The sequence below is a fragment of the Anser cygnoides genome, chromosome 2 (assembly GCF_040182565.1).
Source record: "Anser cygnoides isolate HZ-2024a breed goose chromosome 2, Taihu_goose_T2T_genome, whole genome shotgun sequence".
NCBI lineage: Eukaryota > Metazoa > Chordata > Aves > Anseriformes > Anatidae > Anser > Anser cygnoides.
The window spans coordinates 142198893-142216608 of NC_089874.1; the positions used below are offsets into that span (position 1 = coordinate 142198893).

Here is a 17716-nt window from a genome sequence, read left to right on the forward strand (position 1 = left end):
CATAGATTACTACATTTCACGTGCTAAACGTGAAAGTAATGAAAAATGAAGGAAAAATCTTGCAAACAAGACTGGCTATTTTTTGGCTCTTTATGTACTCGAATCTCTCCCCAACTTACTCTTAACTTCCAACTTCCATTGACATCTTAAGATCTCCTCTCCAATTCTCAAAATGGAAGAAACATCTGAGCTGGCACTTCAGCTATATCATCTCCCTCATGATTTACTTTGAAGAATTTCTTTCGGACCATACCCCCAACAAAACTTAGAAGTGGGGCTACAGCAAGAAAGACGTAGAACAATTTGTTATGAATGTTCAACTGAGGGATAGAATAAAAAGTATAACTACTTTTAGATAAAGATGAAAGGCCCTTCCTTCTAGTAAGACACCTGCATTTAACTGGAAGTTAGGGTTTACAGGAGTGCATATGCAAAGATGTCTTTTGGAAAGAATGCCAGTATTTCTAAACTGAGCAAGCATGCAATTAGACATCGTAGCAAGTTAATTCCATAAAAGATGTCCAATAAAAGCCTGCAATAATTATCCTAGGGCATAATCTGCTGAGTCTACAAATAAGCGAAAAACCACATCAGGGTGGGGAAACAAAAAGCCTAACACCTAATTCAGTAAGTTATTACTGCTAAAATATTGAACGGTAGTGAAGTAGTGAAAAACACAACAGTAATAATGGTGATAGTAACACTATCAAAACACAGCAGTGGACATAAAAAAAGCTAATTTAGTATTCCAAATGTAGACTAAATTTACTCTTATGCTAAAAAAAAATAGATCTCTCTCTCTACCCAAGCTAGATGGCATTCTCATTCTACCATCATGACAAAGCAAGAGGGACAAAGGCTGTCAGCTTTCACTGGCAAAGAAGCTCAAACTTACTGGCCAATTAAAAAATAAAATCACACCTCAGACACATAAGGTCTGGTTGGGAGAAGAACTATTCGATAAACATTCTTCTTTAGGTATCTATATTTCTCAGTTTGAATGCCAGAAAAAAGATGACAGGGATTAAAAGTGAGCTGCTGTAAGCAGAAATAAGCTTCTAAATTCACCTCCCTCTTCAAGCTCTCTATCTATATTGAGTCTGAAAGGAAAAAAATAGAGACAGGAAAATAAAGCAATAAATAGAATAAACTGTTTTACGAGTTTCCTTTTGCCAATTAAATTCTTTGAACACCTACGTATGAAAAGAAAAAAACTTAAGTACAGCTGTGTATTCAAAATATGTGGAAAACAAAATTAATGCTTCTGTTATTAATGTCTTAACTATGAGGCTGTAACCACTTAGTTACAATTTTCATAAGTGTGTTAACAAATATGCTTTATTATATTATCTCTCACAAACTAAGATGAGCTATTCAACAAGGAAACAGAGTATTTAATTGGAAAAACAAAAACAACAGATTTATTGTACAGCATGCAAATAAAATAGGCAAAAAAATTTCAGTACCTTATCCGGCCACCACTGCAAGTCTTCTCCTAGAGAAACAGGGCTTTGAACAGGTGTATTCTTCTTGTCCAGGTTTGGTTCCCCTTCCTTACTTGTAGAGCCTCTTTCATTATCAAATGAGGCTCCATCAAGCCACCTTCGTTCACGCAAACGTAAAACGGACTCACGTTCACGCAACAGCTCAGAGTCTCTCTCTAAGGGAAGAAGGAGAACTGGTATGCAATTGGGTCACACCAGTGGGATAAAAGTAAGCCACTCTCTAGTAAAGACCCTTCAGGATGCAACTAACAGCAGTTAAATCTACTCACAAAGATTAAAAATAAAAAAGTCCTGACATGCAACATTCAAAATATTAACCCTTTCAAGCATATGTACTTTAGAATTACTAAATATAAAAATAGTAAGCTAGAAATAAAGAACTGATTTTGTGCATCATCAAAAATGCTACAGCATTTTCACTTGCATCATAAGAGGCCAAATGCAGTAAACATAGCAATTTAATGTTTTACAGTACAAAATACAGAGTTTTGTAGTACTGTTTTTAATCAATGAAGTAACAAAAAAATCTAGGTCGATACCATCTGTTAGATATTTATGCAAACCAAAAAAGAGTATTTATTAGAGAGTTTCATAATAATTTTCCAAAAAAACAGTAATTTGAAAAAGTTAAAGAAAGCAAGCATTAAAAAAGCTCTTGTACACAAGTTTGATAATCCAACCCCTTGTGTTTAAAGCGGTATCCTGTAGGACTGGATTTAACAAATTAAAGTGCATCTGTTTTGAGTAGATCAAATGAAAACTTTTCAAGAGTCAGACAAGTTTTTAAAAAGGATCCTTGTAGGAAAATGTTCCTTACCAAAATGCTTCCCCTCCAATTGGCCTACAAACTGTCTAAAGCCAGTACTCTGCAGTTCGCTCATGCAGATAAATTTTTTAAATCAGGTAATCAAACTAACTTTCCAAGAGTCAACTATGCATGGAAAATAAGGATTATAAAATTCGTGGTAACGTCTTATATAGAATAACCTTAGGAAAGGAAAAAAAAGGAGGAATTTAGAAGGAGTTATGTCAGATGCTGAATATTTGTACATGCACATAATGCATTTAACCTATTAAGTATTTCACTTATGCTCACAAAAGTCAACTGAAATTACATGTATGAGATGACCACATTACTCTATCAGTTTCAATAAATTACACCAAGCCTTGGGTCTTTTGCTGTATTAGAAAATTGGCAAAGTTTTTACATAAGCCAAACATAACAGCTTGTCTTACAGATATACTTCATAAATTACTGTACTTATCTTCTAGCAATCACCACACTGACCCCGACTAACAGTTTTGTGACAGGAACTTACATGTTCAGCAATTAATATACTAGAACAGATTCATGAAAGGCAACAACACTATACTAAACAACAAAAAAATCACAGCAGAGGTTGGATTAACAGTTTTGAAATACACTAGGTATTTGCAAAATAGCTTCAAAAAGCTAGGAAGTTGCTGCACGTTCTGTTCTAAATCTTTTGTGTGTAATATGCTTTACAAAACAAAACCAAGAACACTTCCACAAGGTCTTGATATCAACTCATGGTCTTGATATCAACTGCCAATAGTTCTCTCTAATCGGCTATAAAAATGCTTCAAAAAATCAAGTTGAAAAAAATCAAATTTAATTTCTTCTCCCCTCCTTGGTATTTAAACACATTTCTCCTCATTCCATAAATATAACCTCTGTCATGTAATACTTAAGGAAATGTGAAGAACAGTGTATTAAGAATAACCTGAACCAAGAAAAAAAATAGATGAAGAATGCTGCATGTCAACAATCATTACTGATTTTTGAGCCTAATTAAATATTTGTAATGCATTATATGTATTAGTAGGTATTTACACTACACAGTTTAAAATAAACTCAGCATGCAAAAATTTTACATCTTGCAACATCAATGATCAACAATTCCATTTTTAACAACGCATGACTATCAAGGTTCTTACAGAACTTACCTGCTGATATTCACCAATTCATTAATAATTTTGATGACTAACAATCTACTTGTCTACTCTACATTTGACAACATATCACAGTCTACTTTCGCATTAAATCAGAAAGTAAACCACCAGTGTGCACTATCACTAGCTTTTTGCACAGCAAGCTACTTATTACAAAGAAAAAAGGTGCAAAATTACCTCTGGATGAGCCTAGCCTGGAAAGTGATGAGCGCCGAAAGGATGGATAACCAAAGTAACTAATATCTTCTGAAAACATAGCATCAGCATCAATAATGACACTTGGGTGAGCAGAATGTATGTCAGCATCCAGAAGAGACATAAGATCCTCTATAAGAGGAGACAAGGGTCTTAAGTGAATAATCAGCTACTTAAAACATCAGCTAGAGAGACCATCAACTAAATAAATATCAAAACAACAAAAGAAATCCTACCTATTAATTGAATTTCTGCTCTTCAGATTCACCAGTTCCAACTCATGTGCCTCCTGTGCACCCACATGTACAATCAAGCATGGTAGACTAGTGCACAAAACCAGTTTCCCTACAAGAACTGCTCTCTGTCACTCTTCTAACCTCATTTCCCAAGGAAGTCTTAACCAAAACAATTTTTTTTCCTGTAACCCAGAAATTCAGACTTCAGCCTTTCTCTTGGAAGAACAAAGCCCTGTGGATACACATCTGACCCCAGTGGATACATATACACAGATGTGCATACACTCATGCACACAGACAGAACTCCAAAGATGACCTAGAATTATGACCTAGAATTAAGGAAGAACAGAACTGATGGTGAAAGCTGGCCTTCACAAAGCCACGTCTTTGATGGCAAAGGTTACAAGTTCCTCCACAGAACGTTTCTTTCAGAGTGCCATACTTCACTCCCAAGCTAGCAGCTGCAGCTCTCAGTACAAACCTTGAAATGGCAGCTACATTAACAACAACGGTTATCTGGAAGAAAGCAACATTTTTTAAAATTATATATATATTTTTAATACCACACAGTTAAACTCAGGAAGATGAACTCATACTGTGACCACCTAAGCTACTATTTCGGAAAACTTGAATTCCTCTGAAGTAGTGATCATCACTGAACTATCCATTTCCTATGGTTTACTAAACTACAGCTACTATCCACCCACAGAAGAGGCTACTGAAAATTAGTCAAGTCCAGAAATACTGACTGACAGGACAGCTGAACCAGACTACCACCTCACTGCTATAGAAGTGACAGTCCTATTTCCATCCCTCATCACTGTGGCAAGACCCCTCCTTGGGCCAAGGTGGGATATCCACATCTCAACCAGCCATTTCAGGGCATTATCTTGCCTTGAAATAATTCTTCATATGGGATATGGAGGCCAGGTGTGAAGAGAACAACCCCTTTCAGCAGCAGTCTTCAGACTGAGTTAACCAGGCAGTCAGACAGCACCACGAAGGTGCTACGTTACCACATGCAGCACTACCATCAGCACACGTGCTGCTGCTTCAGGAGACAGCTTTGCCCATTCCCAAAAGTCCACACAAATCTGACTGAAAATTTAATCAGGCTCCCAAAATTAAGTTTCCATGCCGCCACACAAGTGAAGGTCAGGATAGCTTCTCTGGGCAGCAGAACCACTTAAAGCACTTTGCTTAAACCACTCATGAAACTAACAGGAAGCTATGCAAAAATTTCCCTCAGAAAACACAGAAGTAACAAATAACTTCAACGGATCTAGTTCTCAGCCTCAACCTCATAATAAATATAAAAACAAAATAGTGACTAGGACTCGAGACTCAGGTAAGTTAAATAAAAGCATTCTTAACCTTAAAAGCTGATTATTATGGACCTCTTCCCTCAGTATCTGGAATGAAGGGGAGAAAAAAAGAAAAAAGCACCAACAAGAGGGTATCCCACAACTGAAAAGAAACTAGGTCCTCTCTCACAGCCAGCAGTAATTCACTTAACAGTTCCATTTATTGACACTAAAAGTGTTAGAGTCATTCACATCCCAGCAAATCACAACAGTCATCCTTACGTTTTCTGGAGTTTAGAAATTTAAGACATACCAGCCATCAACAACTGTCTCCAGAAGAACAGAGTTCACGTAAGAACAGCACTATAAATAGTGAGCTCTGTGGACTTCAAAGCAAGACCTGTGAGAGTTCTTTTTGCAACAAATAAATAACCCACTGGAGTATAGTCTGTGCTTCTAAAAGCACAGCGTGGAACTGTGGTCCACACAGTATGTTTTAGAACATGATCCCTGACTGCTCAGAAAGCCTAGTTAAAAAAATAAATCTTGTTTGGCAAGCAGGCTCTGTCTTACCAAAAAAATAAAGATCTCTCAGGATGGCCTTACCCTGTTGCATATTTTATCAGTTTTCCACTGGTTTTCCACAACAAGAAAGCAGCAGAACACCTCACCTTAAATACCAACTCGCATGTACCATAGCTCAGGAGGCGGAAACACAGCTCAAACACTTATTTATCCTGATGTTCACATTCACCATTCGCCTTTCTTCCCAGGTGAGCTCCACCTCTGTGCAGTCTAGCAACTTTCTCATTTTTTGGTCATTATCCAGCCAGAAATTGGAAAAACTTTGATCTCTTTTAGGAACAGAATTGGCCAGCACAGAAAAAAAAAATCACTAACCTCATTCAAAATGGACAATGTCTTTTAAACTAAGCTAAACTAGAAATTATCCTGAAAGAAAACATGCACTAACTCAAACACACACACACACACGTACATTCCAGCATTTTAGATATCTTGAGGTTAGCTATATTTCCAAACAGGAAAGTAAGAATTCAAACCATCAGACCTAAGAACCAGAACTATGCATTTTTGGCTACATGTGCATTAAGATAAGTGAGGAAATCAAGCCTTTTCTTACCCTCTTCTTTCAGCTTCATATCAGATTTTAATTTTCTTCCAATATTTCTGTAAGAGATCCCCCTTCTTCCATCCTCTATACCAGCAAACAAAGGTGCTAAAACCAGTAGGGATAGGAGCCAAATCCACTCCCCTTCAAAGATCACTGGAATTTTTTAGTTCTGTGAAAACACAGATACTGCAAGGCTACATCCAGTTAAAGAATCCAGGTGGGGGAAAAAAGGAAAAAACATATTCTATGACTTTATTTTTCTGCTCTTCAGGAAAAGCCCATGAAATGATATCTTTCATCTCTTATGCAGTGGTAGACCAGAATCAACCCCCTCAAATACTGATTTAGATGCGATGATTCTGAGCAACATATTTAGGTAAGAAAGTACCTATAATTCACTTGTAAATACCATTGAAAATTAGCAGAAAAAAGAGAGACGGGGCAAAGGACATTTAAAAAAAAGGGGGGAGGGGAGAAGACAGTTTCAATATACGCAAACAGTAATTCAAGTATTATTTTTTATTATTTTTCAATAGCTCCACGGGTAGCATTAGAACTGTTTTCTATGGATTCATTAATTGAAGGCATTGCCTGGATCAATTAAACATGAGCTCAGTTTGAGGTCGGAAATGTTTTCCATTAAGGGGGAAATCATAAGGTATCTCCCCTTTTCTCAGCTGCATATTTTTATAAAATATACAAGAATTCGATGTCTTCACAATCCAAACTTGAAAGAAGCAGAGATAAAATTGGCAAGCCTGTGACAGCGTAGGACAAAAACATGTATTTTGGTTTCCTAGGAAACCAGACTTAAGCAGAACTCCAGCCTTCATTTCTTGATAAGAGATACGTATTCAAAACATTACCCAACTTGAAGTTCATCTTCAAACCCAAGGGAAAAAAAAAGAAAAAATACACTAAGAAAACCACAACAAACACATACTTAATTGTCTTCCCCGGAGGAAAGCCACTGAACACCCAGTTTTTAAACTGATCTCTACATATGCTCTGGTTCCCATCCTTCCTCACTGCAAACCAATACAGTAAAGATTGCTGACACAAGCCAATCTCTCTCCTTACAAGAAGATGTTTTGTTTTTTTTTTTTCTTCTTAGAACAAACTCATCTCAAATTCTGAAATCCAAAGTAGTCTAGATACTACCTAAACTGTTTCACAAGTCCCACTAGTGGGAACCCACTGTATGAAGGAGTTACTGAGCAAACATCCACACACATGAACTATACAAACAACCAAGTGTTTTAAATTCTATAGAACCAGAGAGCACTAACAGAACATAAAGCCTGGAAGAATACTCTAACACAACCTGGTACGGGCTGGAATATTAATCTAGACATCTTTGAGTCTTTTCTACACTAAATTATTTTGTTCTCTGCAGTTTTTACTTTGATTTTTTTCCTCATTTATTTGTTACGCATCAAACGAACTCATATTCCTTTCACTGAATCATCATAAAGAAACAGGATTAGATAAGTCAAAGTACATAAGGCTCTAAAAATAAAATTCTAAGAGAACTTACTGAAGGCAATCTGTACAGAAAAGTAAGAGTTCTGCTCTTCAATTAAGACATTTTTGAAGAATTCTGGAAGAATTTTGGTATGTTTTTGCTTCCCTTAAATAATTCAGATGCATAACCCTTACAATACTAACTGGATTTATATCACAACTGATATATTCATGAAATTACGATGTATTTAAACAATAACTTACACATTTCACAGTGTCTGAAAAGTATCTCAGCATTTTTTTCGTTTCTTTTTATTTTAAATCAAGTACAAGTTATTCTTAATGTTTAAAAAAAAATCTGTCTTCAAAAGTCTAGAGGAGTAACACCTAAATTGAAGAGTCTGATCTAAGCAAAGCAACAGACATGCAGAAGGGAGAAAGCAAAAAGCAGCATACCCTTTCAATCAAAATGCAAGAGCCTCAGAAAGTCCTGAGGCAAAAACAGCCTTGTCTTTTTTTTTTTTTTTTGTATTTGATAGGAACAAAACCAAAACACTTTAAAGTAAAATTTGGCATCATAAAAAGTAGAAGTTCATTATCTTTCAGAATTGCGTATACATACCTGACTAAAAATAGAATGTGTGTAGCAATTACTGGCTATCTACAGCTTCCTTCTATGAACTCTGATGTTATGGGTCCAAAAGAACATCCAGAGGCAAGATGACAAGTGCAAGTAAGAAGAATGCAAAGTTTCTAGAGCAAAAGACTTAAAAACTGGTTCCATGTAGTTCTGAAGGACAGAATATTGTTAATTTTTCCATAGAGCTACAGGCAAGGTTCTCTAGCCATCAGGTTTTCCTGAAATCTAGCCTGCATGATTATGTGATACAAGTAAGGGTTGGTAATTTGTACTATTTAATATACCAACAGTAGTCTCATGACAGCACTGATCAGTATTCAGCTAGACTTCTCCAAATGTTTTGATCACATTCAGTTATCAAGTGAATCCATTTCTGTGCAACAAGCGTAGTTATTTTTGCCTGTAGAAGTCAAATAAGTTAAGACAGACACAAAAGGCATAGCACGTTCTACAAACTGTGAATTACGTCTCTGCAGACAGACTGGGGTTAAGACATGTCAAGTTTCATTTCAGTTGTCATTTCTACCCCGTTTCCCACAAAAAATGGAGAAAAGATAACCCAGTTCCTCTGTGGGTAAAGGGGAAAAATATCAATACTAGTAGGTTGCAGTCTCTTGTAGGAAAGATCAGCCTAAACTGTTATCACCAGTGACAGGACCCGTGGGAACGGTGTGAAGCTGAGGCAGGGGAAGTTTAGGCTGGACATCAGGAAGAGGTTCTTCAGCGAAAGGGTGGTTGCACACTGGAACAGGCTCCCCAGTGAAGTAGTCACTGCACCAAGCCTGTCTGAATTTAAGAAGAGATTGGACTGTGCACTTAGTTGCATGGTCTAAACTTCTGGGCAGACCTGTGCGGTGCCAGGAGTTGGACTTGATGATCCTTATAGGTCCCTTCCAACTCGGGATATTCTATGATTCTATGATTCTAAACAGGTGAGAAGCGTTCAAAATTTAAGCCAAGGATGAAGTTGTTTACTGAAGACAGTGAAAGTCTGCATACTGGTTCAACCTATCATCTCAAATACAAGAGACAGAGTGCAGTGCAGGAACCTTCTAATAAAAGCTACTAGCCACAGGTTGTAAGACAGTCCCTATTAACTGATTCCTATGATCCCAAGAGATATTAAGAGAACAGTTAATGCTGTAAGGAAGCTGGTTAGTACAGTTAAAAGGAACTTTTACTGTGAATGATTTCAGTGAATTGTCTTCTGAAGCCAGGTTCTAGAGGAACACACTCTGGTATGCTTAGAATAAGAACTCCTGCTTTGAATACAAGCAAAGAGTTGAGAGAATTTAATTCCTCCAATGCATCTAACGTTATGAAACTGATCACTAAAATCAAGGCTTATATTAAGGATTTTTCACCAGAGGATTCTTGATCCTACAGCAAAATAAAGAAGCTTGACAGATGCAACTAAAGCCAAGAGACAAATGAGTTACAAAGCCTTTGCTGCAGAACAAAAAACCTTTGTCTAATCATGTGATTGACAAGATAAAGATGGAGGAAGCCCATGAACCTTCCTGGTGAACCAGATGAGCAGAAAAAATATCTATTAGAGAATTACCAAAATGTCATTTTGACACACAAAAAGAAAAACTAGTATGTAGTCGGAGTTTAGATGTGTTCTTATCATGCAGTGCATCTAATACAAACATTAGATTTGGCTGCTGTGTTTTCAAATATGTTTACTCAACAAGAAAAGGGTCAGATTACCTGAATTATTTGGCCAATGCAAAAGAAGACTCAAAGTCTTCCCTAAAAATCGATTACATGGGGCAAACAATATTCCGAGAATAACTGGACTTCAATTACAGCATTATACCTGTATTGCCAGAATACTACAGCATTTATAAGGGGTACTTGAGACAAAGAATAAATTCTCAGTCTTAAATGTAAACTGCTTTGCCCTAACTTAAATTTTGGTTTAAAAACATGTAACTTTTGCTCTAAAAACTGCTGTATCTTAGGAATACATGTTAGTGGTAGAAAAACATGCAAGTGACTGGAAGGTTTCAGAATTAGCTTCTATGAGCAAGCCACACAGCAGTCTCAGCAACTCACTGAGAAGCAAAATATAGACGTCAGTAATGCTGATGTTACAAAGCCTGGAATCCTAAAAAAAAACTAAATTCAATTTGGTGCCACCCACAGAATGAACAGTTATTAACGCCTAACCTAATACCTCGAAACATCCCAGTGCATCTTTTGTTTTCTACATCTTTAGACTTCGCTCCTATAAGTAAGAAGTCTTCGCTGCATACCTCGCACAGCACAGAGCACACTGTGAGTGTTTAAATACAGGAAAATAAGAACACATTGACACTTCCTCATCAAAATTTGCAGGATACAAACCTCCAGGAAGATATGATTCACTTGCTGTGTCATCCCCATCATCTCCATCTTCATCATCACGACTCAACAAATTATTTACAGCAAGGTTTACATCAAGATTTGTTCGCTGGAGTTCCCGAATTATAATACTTCTGGACTTTCCTTGTAGAACAACTTGTGCCTGTCAAAACAGAGTAGAATTGATTACTAGTCATTTTCAGCTCACCAAACACCATTCCTAATATAAGGATACTTAACTCTAGAGGAAGTCTAATAAAACCAAGAGAGCAACTATCAATTCTCCAGAAGTCAATCACAGAACATACACACAAAGGCTCACGCTGAATTTTCTCAGTATCTTGTACTGGATATTTAACTTCCTCTCAGTTCAATTTAGGCTTACTGGACTCTAACTTTGGTGCTGTATTTCCTTATTGGTCACCTTACAAACTACTTCCTGACATGCTCAATGCGGTAGGTAAACAAACAGAATATTCTCAAAAACAGATTTTGCTTATTGTTTCTATACAAGTGTTTAAATATGTCAGAGTTTTGCCATCAACTGTTATTCCAAAACTAGACCTCAAACCCTATCTTTTTGACACTGATTTCTCTTCCTGCTGTCCTTAAACAGGTAGCCACTTCCCCCTGTTTTTCTCATCATCCTGTTTCTAAAGGTTCACCTTCAGCAGTTTCTGCAACATTTAGGTTTTTAATAGAAAAGTGCAAACACAGAAGAAGCTTTCTGTGAAAGTCTCCCAGTTTTTATTAGGTTCGGAATTCATAAAGAGACAGGAAGCCACTCTTTCACTGGTGTATCTGTAGATACCAAGGCTGTTAGCTCCTATCTTGTGCCAGCTATGCTATAGACCACTCAAAGCACACGAGAAGATTATCTTCAGCCTAATAACTAGCATCTGTATTCAACATGTACGCCAGCAACTTCGTTTGAACTAAGAATTAAAATACATTCATTACATTTTCCTTGAAAAATAGAGGAAAAATGTCGTTTCAACATACTATTGCATCATGAATCACACAACATGAAGTCTATCAACTTATCCAGGCTGTAGCACACTGAGAGGTAAAAGCAGAACCTGAAAATCATCAGTTACATTTACTAAAAAATTAAGTGGAGGTGTCCATGAAGAAAATGTATTAGTATTTTAAACAGATTAAGTATGTTCAGTGTCCTTCATTTCAATCTAAAATAGATATCTGGCTTTTTTTTTTCCTTTGTTGGATAAAAGTAATCTGCTTCCCCTTCCTTACATTCCCTTAAGAAACTTAACTTTATTATCTACATGCCTGGTATGATAATCAAATATTTGACCTTCTCACTCTATCTTTTATCTGCAAATGAACAACACGTTGCATTTCTCATCAAGACTGAACATATACCTCGCCTTAGTGGAAGTCTGGGAAACGAAAATTCCAATATCCAAAAAAAAGTCTGTCATTCACACTATGCATTTCAGAATAAAAGCAATTCAACTAGACGTAGTCCATCTTTTCAAATGTACACCATTATTCCTTGGAGAAAATACGGTACTATTAAAACACTTTCCTGTCCATACATTTGAAAACAAGAAGCTTCTAGCTCACACACCTGTGAAATGAGTTCCTCTGGAATGACTGATGCTGGAATCACTGGTTGTGGTTGACTCCCCAGCAGTCCAGATCCTCTATCTCGTCCTGTGCGTATAACCCTGGTCTGCCTTCGAGAATCTCGAGCTCCAGCAGATGATCTACCAGAAGATCCTCCTCCACTTCCACCAACCCCTGAACTCCAGCGACTTCTAAAAAGATTTAGAGAGGAACATATATTTTATAGCAGCATATTTTGGGAGATTTCAAGAAATACGGCATCAGTTTTATTAAGAATAACTTGTAGACAGTCTCTGAAAAATATAGGAGATTGACTTCATAGGCAAATGCTATGAAAGTCTCTCTCAAAACTAGTAAGAATATGAACACCAGGTTAATTGATAAAGTTTTGAATTAGACAGGAAGAATATAAAACAGGACTCCCAAGTGCATATTGTACTTTCTACTGCTCTTACAGTTGTGTGGATGTGTACACAAGTGCCCACACCAATTCCCCAAGTTTCCAGAAGTAACAGTATTAGCAGCATAACATCTAACATTCAGCTGTTAACTTCTTACTATAAAAGCACACGAGCAGCAGATCAGTGGATTGTGTTTCTATACTCAGATGGCTCTTTAAAAATTCTGAGACTTGATTTATATTAACAAATTGCTTCAGATTACACTGAAAAAATCAAGTAATACTCTTGACCGCAAGATGAATCTTACACTAGATCGTTCTATTCAAGAGATACTCTACTTTGGACCTACGGCTACTGGTGAAATCAGCATCACTTATACTGCAAAAGCATGCATAAACTGACTGAACAAGAAGCTTTTTCATTTCAATGAGTCAGTAGGTATGTTCTCCAAAACAGTATCTAAAATTCACATTAAAAATATGTTACCTTAAGATATAAAAGCTAATTAGGTAAAAATAATTGTCTCACATTTTATAGTTAAAGTTAATTACTAACATCCTTCTCTCTTCTTCTGACAAGAATCATACAGTTACAGAACTGCTCAAGCATCCACCTAAGATGAGGCCCTGTCAGACATCTGCATTTTCAGGACTCTAGCCAGCAACCACACAGACAATAGCCCAATGCAAGACAATAAGCAATACAATGAAGGCTTCAGCAAAAAAAACACATCTTGTCTGATCAGATAGAAAAAGAGCTCACAAAAATAGATAATGGTGGGGGGGGAGGGGAGAAGCGATATTTTATTTAAACTATTTTAACTAGTTACTCTGCTTCTAAAGGTGTGAAAGGGGGCTGAGGAAAGACAAGTTCTTCCTACACAAAAGTTTCCAATTCAACTCTCAGCATGGAAGATGTGGGTTTAAAAAAAAGCTTACATACTGGATTTTAGCACTTCATACAGATACGTCTCTCTACTTTAAGTTATAAACTGTCAGTGACAGACATGAGAGCTCTAACACTTAAAACGCTATAAACATATACCTCAAATATTCCAAGTGTGTCCTAACCTGATAATGAAGAGGTATCACAAAAACATTTTCTTTAAATACACACTATACCAACTGCATTTTACTACCTCAAATTAAATCAGGTCTGGAGAAACCCACTGACTTAGCACATTGTCATTTTCAGATGTTATTTTTAGTGTAACTAAAAGCTAATTAAAATGTGGTTAAAACTTCAAGAAAGCTTGAAGAAAAAAAGGTGAAGTATTTAATATCCCTTAAAGAGAAAGGCTTCATTCCTTCACCTTTTTACAAATGTTTAATAGCTTTGAAAGTTCTAAAATCTACTGATCAACCCCAATACAAAAATGTTGTCTTCATAAAATGTACCTCCCTTGTGTTTACAAAACTTCCTTTTCATCTGGGCTCCTTTCAAGTGGACTTAAATTCACCTGAAGTACTCTTAACTCTGTTATACAACTCTCTTTAGCTTAACAGATCTATGCTCTCAAAGATCTATGGAGAAAAAAAAAAATCACTGGGACACAGCTATTCTTATCGAAGCTCCCTAAACCTAAAATAAAGAGAACTGAAATCCTTCTGCTCATCTACTAGTTTTTCACATCTCTTCACTGCCCACTAGTATGAAAGTGATCTTCCAAATCCCATGATGTGATCTAAGGATTCCACCATTTGAACATTTTCAGATTCAGGTTATTACATCAAGTACTCCTTTCATTTAATAGAGCAGATACAGTATCTACTGTTACTCTGAGTTTGGTGAGTTCTAAAACATGCAAGGGAAAGAACTTAGGAACTCTCCAGGGTTGGTCTCCTAAGCACATAGCTTCAAGTGACTTTAACTCGTTATGCTCAGATAAAAATTAATTCAGCACATTCCTAGTCTGAGGAGAAAACCCTACACTTTTGACAGCAGGTTTTTAAACATGACGGTACCGATTTGCCTTTGAAGTTTAGCAAACAGATTTAGGTTCAGATGCCCGAGTTTCACAAGAAGTTGGGGTACAGGATATCTTTCAGGCAACTAAACCCTCAGTGAAATCAGCTTATGTGGTAACAAACAACAAATTCACTTTGAAGGAAAAGCTGTAGTTCCTCTTCCCTTTAACAAAACATTCACATGCAGAAAGTACGGTTTCTAGTAACAAGTCTCCTTACTGTGGATAGTAACCGTAGAAAAACACATTCAACTTCTTACAAAAGCACATAAATTCATAGTGATTATGTAAAGAAGATTAATTTACATTGCTATATGAAGGGACACCATCAATTTTAAAGCTAATGATAAAATTTGAGCCTGTATAATATATTTAGCATATAGTAAAATTTTAAAAGGTTCTGAGTGACAACTTTTTGACATGTTTCCTTCCTATTACTATGTGTAAGACCTCACCTAACACAAAACAGCATATTATTTGGGGCAGGGGAGAAGAAAGAAAAATAAAAATGAATACACAAAAGCCTGTAAATATACATAATGAAGACTCTACCTGTGCAAGTGCTCATTTTACTTTATGCCACTACCCTATTAGATAATTTAAATTGATAGTGTCCCTCTAAAAAACTGCTTCTCAAAATCAAGTAACCAAAAAACATTCAGAAGAGGACAACAGCCAAAACAAAGTTATTCTCCACACATACATGAAGAATGCTCCATATCCTAGGTACTCAAGGGTCACTTGCATATCTGTAATTTTAACCAAGGTTTTTTTATTACGCCCTACCTACACAACTGCTGTAATTATACGTTCCCTTATACATACTGCATACAATTTATATATGTGTATACACATATACTCAAATATGGAACAAACAGATTGCAGCCTCAATCCTATCAAAACTTACCCAAGGGTGTTGCCTGCCAGTCTGCCCAGAGTTTCAGAACCAGACAGAAACCATGGGGAGTCACTAGTCCTGCCTGGCCTGGATGTCCTTCCTGCCCCTGAGCCACTGCTCAACTTTGAACTGAAAGTAAAAGATGGTAAATCAGTCACAAAACAATCCCAAATGGGTTAAGAACAAAACCTGGAATCCCAGGTCTAAATTCTCAGGGACTTAGTCTGGTAACATACCAGCTTAAGCAACACCCTTGGGGAATATTCCAAACTAATCTAACTGTATATTAAGAGGTACGCTGAGAAAAGAAAATGGAAAGCATGTCTAACAGATCGTAGGTACATCAGCAATCCGTAACAGCACAGTTGCAAGTACACATTAACCTAATTAGTGATTTGAGATAGCCACTGTACTAAGTTTTCAGTTAGCGTATATGGACAAAATGTAATTGCCAGTTGTTCTATCTGCAGATCTGAGCCTGAGTTTGCTCCTTTGATATCAAGCAGCATTTTACATCCAAATATGTTAAACAGTCCTATTAAAGACGACTTACCTGGACTGAAGAAAGTGAATCTAAAAAGCAAGCCTTTCCAGACAAGACCACTTTCAAAGTGGATTCTACGTGGGGCTTAACGCTTTAAGACAGTTTCTTTTCATGATTATTATTTTTTGGTGCGGTTTGTTTGTTTCTTTAAGTTAAAGACATCCTGTCTCACTTGTTTTATAGCTACATCTAGTATTTATTCCCTACACCAGTTTGTCAAGCTAGGCTGTTTGGCTGCATCACCATAACTATTATGCATTTACTCAAAGTACCCATTCCAAAAGCAATCTAGTTTAAAAACAAAACAAAAAAGCAGCCAAGCTGCTTATCCAGTTCAAAGGAATGATTTAATATGAAGAAAAGAGTTTCTTACCCATCATTATTATCAGGTTTACCCAATTCCAATCTGTCTGGCTGAACTGAAAAACCAATCCTGCAGACTCTACCATCCTATATTTAAAAACAAGAAAACCAAGTGTCCAAAATTGAAATGCAAGACAGATACAGAAAAAAAATACATGCAAAAACATGTCTTGGTTGCTGAAAAAAGTTCATCCATTTGATTTTAAAAGAATTACTTTTAACTGTATGGTTTCAAGTTAGTTATCTGAACATATTTTTGAGTAATTTACCTCAAGAAGAAATGCAGCATGATTTGGTCCCACCACACACTGTTTAATAGTAGCCTGTTCCAATACATTCAATGGGGGGTGGCTGAAAACAAAAAGTGAGCGATATATAACATTTTTAAACTTTTCAAGCCCAGAAACAAACAAACTAGTGACATATGGAAGGAACAATGATAGCAGTGATGTTTACAGATATAAAAACTTTCAAGAATGACTGAACACGTACATCAGATGAAGCATGTGTTTTTTCTGTTGTCCTTCCAGTCATTAAGCACAGAAATTGCAAAACAAAACCTTAATGGGTGAGAGAATTTTCATTTAATTTTATCATCAATAAACATGGGACATACTTTAACTTAGTCATTTAATAAGGAGGGTATTTAATAATTTATATATCATAACTGAAAACATTTTCCTCCTAATGTAAGAACTGTCTATGTGAAGCATTTACAGTGAGGGTGACGGAGCACTGGCACAGGCTGCCCAGGGAGGTTGTGGAGTCTCCTTCTCTGGAGATATTCAAGGCCTGTCTGGACGCCTACCTGGGCAGCCTGCTCTAGGGAACCTGCTTTGGCAGAGGGGGTGGACCTGATGATCTCTTGAGGTCCCTTCCAGCCCCTACAATTCTGTGATTCTGAACTTTACTACACGTCCTGAGGCTTTCTAAGGCTATTTCTATAATAGTCCTAATCCTTGTTGGTATTATTAAAATCACCCTTTCCTAAATTACTTGCAGCATCATGTAATACGTCTTACCTGTTTAAATTATATTTGTTCAGCTTCTCTGAAACTTCCCTTAATCTGGAGAAAAAAAGAAAAAAGAAATGAAGCCTCTGTTGTATATAACATCCACTTAGGTGGCACATTTACAACACCATTTTGTTTGGTA

The 17716-nt window shown here is 36.6% G+C and overlaps 1 protein-coding gene across 10 annotated transcripts in view; it reads right to left on the minus strand.

Annotated features, from left to right (window-relative positions):
* Positions 1-17716, minus strand: part of UBR5 (ubiquitin protein ligase E3 component n-recognin 5) — an 83402-nt gene that overhangs the window by 47521 nt on the left and 18165 nt on the right. For 6 of the 10 annotated variants that reach the window (XM_066990634.1, XM_066990635.1, XM_066990631.1 and 3 more), the window contains exons 2-9: positions 17584-17628; positions 16831-16912; positions 16572-16648; positions 15664-15783; positions 12391-12580; positions 10803-10962; positions 3657-3806; positions 1467-1678 (exon numbers count right to left, since the gene is read on the minus strand). In XM_066990634.1, coding sequence (XP_066846735.1) covers positions 1467-1678; positions 3657-3806; positions 10803-10962; positions 12391-12580; positions 15664-15783; positions 16572-16648; positions 16831-16912; positions 17584-17628 — 1036 coding nt within the window. The remainder of the gene's footprint in view (positions 1-1466; positions 1679-3656; positions 3807-10802; positions 10963-12390; positions 12581-15663; positions 15784-16571; positions 16649-16830; positions 16913-17583; positions 17629-17716) is intronic. The other 4 variants (XM_066990632.1, XM_066990637.1, XM_066990638.1 and 1 more) reach the window with 3 other exon arrangements.